The sequence below is a fragment of the Dendrobates tinctorius genome, unplaced genomic scaffold, assembly GCF_039654945.1.
Source record: "Dendrobates tinctorius isolate UK_male_01 unplaced genomic scaffold, ASM3965494v1 ptg000126l, whole genome shotgun sequence".
NCBI classification, from domain to species: Eukaryota; Metazoa; Chordata; class Amphibia; order Anura; family Dendrobatidae; genus Dendrobates; species Dendrobates tinctorius.
In genome coordinates, this window is record NW_027361794.1 from 22,008,830 (window position 1) to 22,015,716 (window position 6,887).

The following is a 6,887-nucleotide window of genomic DNA, read 5'->3' on the forward strand; positions in this document are numbered from 1 at the left end:
GTGGGGTCGTAAGAGCGAGGGGCTGGCCTGTCGAAGGCGGCTATCGGGGTCTCGGGGGGCCAAGCGGACCCTGTGTCTGTTTCAGTTCAGACGGAGAAAGAGAAGGAATGTCGGATCCATTTGGACGATAGAGCCCACGGGGAAGTGTATGTATGCTTTGAGGGCCCACTGGGAGCTCATCTAAAAAAGGAGGTGCGGGAGAAGATCTGGAAGGATGAATATGTCAAGATATTTTCCCTGTTACTGCTAGAAAAGTTCAATTTGGATAAGGGAAAGAAGGATGATAGCAAAAAAGAGGAGGAAGAAAAACGGAGATGGCGTTTGATTCTACAAACGTTTGCAAATTGGCTCCAGGCGTTTGCAATTCTGGCTAGCGTGATTGGTGAAAAGGCACCTGAGAATTGTTCTCTTTTTTGTTATTTAGATTCAATAGGGGAGGCGTATAGGGTATACGGGGGTCAGGCCTGGCTCCGTTATGACAAGCAGTTTAGGCAGAGGAAGGCGATTCGTCCGGCGATTCGGTGGGATCAGAAGGACATAAGTCTGTGGTTAAAGGTTATGACGCAGTCTAAGTTTGGCCATTCCTTTCCTGGGGGGGGCCGGCTCTTCATATGTGCAAAGCGGTGGTCAAGGGGCAGGCGGTCAGTCGGGTACCCAGAAGCAGGGTCTCTGCTGGCAATTTAACGATGGGCAGTGTAAATTCGGATCAAACTGGAAATTCAAGCATCTTTGCTCCCATTGCAGTGGAACCTCGCATGAAGCTTCCAGATGCTTTAAGAAGCAGAAAGGAAAAGCAGAGAGTGGTAATTCCAAAGGGGGAGACGCCAGTGAAACTAGCCGCGATGGCCCCTTATCTAAATAGGTTTCCGGATGGTGAAAAGGCGGATCTGTTGTCCGGTTTCAGGGATGGTTTTAGAATTCCTGACCCTTTTGAGATACCATGGGGGCAGAAGAATCTTAGGTCAGCTGATTTGTATGGTGCGGTGGTGTCAGAAAAGTTGACAAAAGAAGTTCAGTTGGGAAGGATGTCGGGGCCGTTTAAGGATCCTCCGTTCGAGGATTTGGTCGTTTCGCCCCTGGGGGTGGTGCCGAAGAAGGAGCCAGATAAGTTTAGGCTTATTCATCACCTGTCTTTCCCTGGTGGTAGGTCGGTGAATGATGGAAATCGATCCGGAACTGTGCTCGGTGGTGTATATGTCTTTTGATGAGGCGGCAAAGTTGGTCTGGAGGTGTAGAAAGGGGGCACTTTTGGCGAAAACAGATATCGAGTCGGCATTTTCGGTTGCTACCGGTTCATCCAGAGAGTGTTAGGTTGTTGGGCTGTTACTGGGGGGGGGGGATTTTTTGTTGATAGGTGTTTGCCAATGGGTTGCTCTGTTTCTTGCGCGTTTTTTGAGGCGTTCAGTTCTTTTCTCGAATAGGTTGTCCGGGACATGTCGGGTTTTGATTCCGTGATTCATTACCTAGATGATTTCTTGTGTATTGGTCCGGGTGATTCAGGCTGTTGTGAGAGGCTGCTTAGGGCCGTGGAGTGGGTTGCTGACCGTTTTGGCGTACCGCTCGCTCCATGAAAAACGGAGGGGCCTTGTACGTGCCTGTCCTTTTTGGGAATCGTGATTGATTCGGTGGCCTGGGAGTTCCGTTTACCGGATGTCAAGGTGGAGGCGTTGCGGGTTGAGGTGTCTCGTGCTAGACGGGTGAAGAAATTGTCATTGAGAGAGGTTCAGTCACTACTTGGTAAATTAAATTTTGCTTGTTGCGTTATTCCAATTGGTAAGGTTTTCTCTCGGCGTTTGGCGAGCGCTACGGAGGGAGTGCGGGCCCCACATTTTGTTCGACTTAACAGTGAGCATAAGGCGGATTTGGAGGTGTGGGACAAGTTTGTGGAGCAATATAACGGACGATCATTGCTCATGGAGGATGCAGTTTTAAACGAGGAGATGGACCTGTTTACGGATGCGTCGGGTGGTGTGGGTTTTGGGGCGTATTTTAAGGGCAAATGGTGCGCGGCTGCGTGGCCTGCAGAGTGGTTTCAGCTAGGCCTCGGTAAGAATATTGCTTTACTGCAGATTTTTCCCATACTGGTGGCGGTGAACCTGTGGAAGGAGGAGTTTCGGAATAGAAAAGTCTGTTTCAATTGTGACAACATGGGAGTGGTGTGCTCCATTAACAGCTTGACTGCGTCCTCTCCTCCGGTGACTCGAGTTCTGCGGCAGCTAGTTTTAACTTGTTTATCGCTCAATGCTCATGTGACGGCTTCTTATGTGCCGACTGTTAGGAATTCCATCGCTGATTCTTTGTCTCGTTTGCAGTGGGAGCGTTTTCAGACCTTGGCCCCAGATGCGGAGGAAGCGGGTCTGGAGTGTCCAGCCGGGCTTTGGAAGGTGGTCTCAGGGCTGCAGAACCCTTGATATGGGCATCTCTGTCTGCCGGTACTTGGTCGATCTACGAGTCAGTTTGGAGTTGTTGGGGACACGTTCGTATGGCAACTCTGGGGAGGATCATTTGGGCGCGTTGCTGGCATGGTTGGGTTTTGGGGCGGAAGAAGGTTGGTCGGTGTCTAAGGTGGGGCAGGTTAGGGCAGGTTTAGCTTTTGGATTTAAATTGAGGGTCAAGTTGATTTGACCAAGTGTTTTTTGGTCAGCCAGGCCATCAAGGGTTTCAGACGTCGGGGCAATAGGGTAGATTGTCGGCGTCCAGTGTCATTTGGTATCCTTAAACAGTTGGGGGCGGTGTTGGTCGATGTTTGTGTGTTCGCTTTTTTGGGCGGCCTTTTCCCTTGCCTTTTTTGGGGCATTGAGGGTGAGGGAGTTGGTATCTCCAGGACGGTATTCCGGTGGGGGTTTGTTAGATAGGGACGTGTTGGTGGGTGCCAGTGGTTTGGAGTTTTGCATAAGGAGGTCAAAAACGGACCAGGAGGGTAGGGGAAAGAGGTTGGTTTTGGGCGCAGTGCCAGGATCTCTGATGTGCCCGGTGCGCTGCTTGCAGGATTATAAGTCATGGCAACGGTGTGGAGAGGGGCCATTGCTGCATCATGCTGACGGTTCTTTTTTGTCAAGTTTTCAGTTTGTGGCGGTTTTGCGTAAAGGCCTGGACAGGTTGGGTATTGATGGGTCTAGGTTCACTTCTCAAACTTTCATGATTGGGGCAGCTACGGAAGCGGCAGTTGGGGGTTTGGGTTCTAAGGTAATACAGCGGATTGGAAGGTTGGCATCGGGACGTTACAGGTCGTACGTTCGCACTGGGGCTTTGGGAGCAGAGCTACGTTAAATGAAGAACGTTTGGTTATTCTGCTGCGCGGTGGTTAATGTGGTTTTTTGTCATTACAGGTTGCACTCAGTTGCTGGTGTGGATCCTGAGCCATTCCTTTGTGTATTGGGGAGCTCAGCGTGCGGATGTTCGGCGAGAAGGGCGGCAGCTGGGTTTTTCGTGAAGTGTGGCGGTAATCAGATGGTTGGGTTTTAGGGGTATGGGTTGGAACAGGGTTTTGCAGGAGGTACATAATAGCACTAGGCTTGACAAGGACCCAGATATTTTAGTTCTTCACGCAGGGGGAAATGATTTGGGGGTCTGTCCTTTTCGTGAATTAGTCAAGGATATTAAGCACGATCTTCTGCGGTTGTGGTTGTCATTTAGAGGGTTAACTGTGGTATGGTCGGAGATTGTCCCGAGAAAGACTCGGCGACATGGGAGATCGGTTGTCAAGTTAAATAGGGCATAAAGGTTAATAGGGCGGTGTCTAATTTCGTGGTTAGGAATGGGGGGGGGTTTGGCACTTTGACCTGGAGAGTGGGAGTGGGGTGTTTTGGCTGGCTGATGGTGTTCATCTGAATGATGTGGGCATGGATTTGTGGGCATTGGGTCTGCAGGACGGTATTGAGAGGGCCATAACTTTTCGGTGTGGGGGTCTCAGGCAATCAAGGTTTTCAATTGCCTTCGTTGTGGCGTTTGGGGGGAGGGGGTCCTTGAAGTTGGTGCTAAATTGGTTTTGGGGGATCTGTGGTAATATGGATTCCTCAATGTTATTATCCGTGGTTTGGGTCTGGTGATTTGGGGGGACTTCCGGCAGTGGTTGGTCGGATACCCAGGGATTAAGTGGACAGTGCAACCCCGATGGTGTTTTGGTGCTCCCGAGCCAGAGGGGTAAAGGCTGGGAGTAATTTATGGTATGTGTTTGTCCACAAAAAGTATTCTTTACGTTTTGGTCATCAGATTTGGAGCTTCAAGGACCCTCCCCAAGGTTGCGTTATATATGTACAAATGTTGTATGTTACTTAAATAAAAGGCTGCTGTGGCCATTATATTCCATTCTGGTGTCCTGGTGTTATTTGGGGTTCAGGTGGGTGGGGAGTTTACTTGGGGTTAGGGGTTGGAAGAGGCAACTAAGCCGCACATTGCCAACTCCAATGTCATGTTGTTTGAGCACACTGCAAGGGTCAGAAGTGAGAGTTGTTTTTGCTGGATTGCTTTATAGAAACCTTGTTGCTTTTCAACAGCCTTTGAGCCAATAATAGTGCGGGAACCTCTGATTTTCCATTGACACATGATGGACCTGAGTGGGGACTTGTTTTTTGTGAGATGAGAATTGGTATTATGTTCGCCTACCTAACATTGATTGTTCACTCTTGCATCCCAAATATCCAATAAAAAGAAACCAAACAGTTGAACACCATGCATTACTGGTTCATCCTATAAGGTTTATTAGACTGCAAACTGTCATTGTCTTGGTAAATAATGTTTTTTACATAGCTTGCTATTTTATGGACCGTTTATGTAGAAATGTTCAAAAATATAAAACGCAAGGATATTTTATTAAAAAATTATAATTTTTTTTATCTTAGCAGATGACTGTACCAGGAGATCAGAAGGACAGCTGACATCTTCAATTTTTAAATATGATGATCTTGAGATCCTTCAAGATACAAATGAAGTGAATGCTATTACTCCAGATATACCACCATCCATTCACAGCAAAGACCTGTCATCTGATCTTATGAAACAGGTCCCATCTTCATTACTGACTACTAAGGAAAATCAAAGTGACAAAAGAGGCATTAAAAAACAAACTGCTCCTAAATCAAAGAAGCCATTTTCATGTTCAGAATGCGGGAAATGTTTTAAATATAAATCAGATCTTGTTAGACACCAGAGAGCTCACACTGGAGAGAAACCTTTTTCATGTTCAGAATGCGGGAAATGTTTTAAGCAGAAATCAGAACTTGTTATTCACCAGAGAACTCACACAGGTGAGAAACCTTTTTCCTGTTCAGAATGTGGTAAATGTTTTAACCGGAAAGAGAATCTTGTTAGTCACCAGAGAACTCACACAGAGGAGAAGCCTTTTTCATGTTCAGAATGTGGGAAATGTTTTAACCGTAAATCAAATCTTATCACACATCAGAGAACTCATACAGGGGAGAAACCTTTTTCATGTTCAGAATGTGGGAAATGTTTTAACCATAAATCAAGTCTTATCACACATCAGAGAACTCACACAGGGAAGAAGCCTTTTTCATGTTCAGAATGTGGGAAATGTTTTAAACAGAAATCAGATCTTGTTAGTCACCAGAGAACTCACACAGGGGAGAAGCCGCTTTCCTGTTCAGAATGCGGGAAATGTTTTAGTCACAGACAGACTCTTGTTACACACCAAATAACTCACACTGGGGTGAAGCCTTTTTCCTGTTCAGAATGTGGGAAATGTTTTAACCGGAAAGAGCATCTTTTTAGACATCAGAGCAGTCACACAGGGGAGAAGCCTTTTTCCTGTTCGGAATGTGGGAAATGTTTTAACCGGAAAGAGCATCTTGTTAAACACCATAGAACTCACACAGAGGAGAAGCCTTTTTCCTGTTCAGAATGTGGGAAATGTTTTAACCGGAAATTGATTCTTTTTAAACATCAGATTAGTCACACAGAAGAGAAGCCTTTTTCATTTTCTTAATGTGGGAAATATTTTACTTGGAAATCAGCTGTTAATAAACATCAGCGATGTCACATAGGGGAGAAGCCTTATTTATGTTCATAATGTTGGAATAGCTTTAAGCAAAATTGGATCTTCATAAAAGGGTTGTCTCTTGTCATTCCTCACATTTGCTGACAAAAGGATAAAATTAAAACTAAAGGACTTCCGGGAGGCGGAGCCAAGGAATGGCCACTTTTAGCAGACCTCCCTGCTGGCCTACTCTCATCCGTGGCTATCTATTCATTTGGGAGTGGAGAAAGTGTTAATCAGCGGGGGGAATACCTGGACTGGGGACTCGTCTGTCGGGTCTGCCTCTCTAGGCTCCTCGGGCACAGGAGATGCCATGCAGCCTGATACCTGCCGCGTGTGAGCGTTGAAGATAGAGGGACACTCTGGCGCTTGATCCTCTTGCTCCTAGATTAGAAGACAGGGAAGCGGTCCCGAGATAACTAGCAAACACCCGCTGGGGGAAAAAATGAACAAGGCCCTGAATATCTGGCCGTTATCGTATCTGGGGCTGGAGGAGGTGAGTGCAGTGGCAATAGCGGAAGGGTTAACTACAACAGATGCCATCTCCCTGCCACTCACAGCATCTCTGCACTACATGCTGGCTATGAGCTGCATTGTTTTTAGTTGCTTACCATCCCTCAGGTGACAGAAGCATATTGTGTCCAGTTTTGGGCACCACATTTTAAAAAAGACATCAACAAACTGAAGCAAGTTCAGAAAAGAGCGACCAGAATGGTGACCGGTCTGCAAACCCTGTCTTATGAGGAAAGGTTGCAGGAATTGGGAATGTTTAGTTTGCAAAAGAGAAGACTGAGAGGAGACTTAATAGCTGTCTACAAATATCTAAAGGGCTGTCACATTGCAGATGGATCAACTTTATTCTCATTTGCACAAGGAAAGACTAGAAGCAATG

General features: G+C 46.7%; 1 protein-coding gene across 5 annotated transcripts in view; it reads left to right on the forward strand.

Annotated features, from left to right (window-relative positions):
* The window catches only part of LOC141047089 (uncharacterized), a 559,273-nt gene extending 553,272 nt beyond the window's left edge, over positions 1-6,001 (forward strand). For all 5 annotated transcript variants that reach the window (XM_073542047.1, XM_073542048.1, XM_073542049.1 and 2 more), the window contains one exon: positions 4,842-6,001. In XM_073542047.1, coding sequence (XP_073398148.1) covers positions 4,842-5,944 — 1,103 coding nt within the window. In that variant the 3' untranslated portion in view covers positions 5,945-6,001. The remainder of the gene's footprint in view (positions 1-4,841) is intronic.
* Positions 6,002-6,887: the final 886 nt, after the last annotated feature.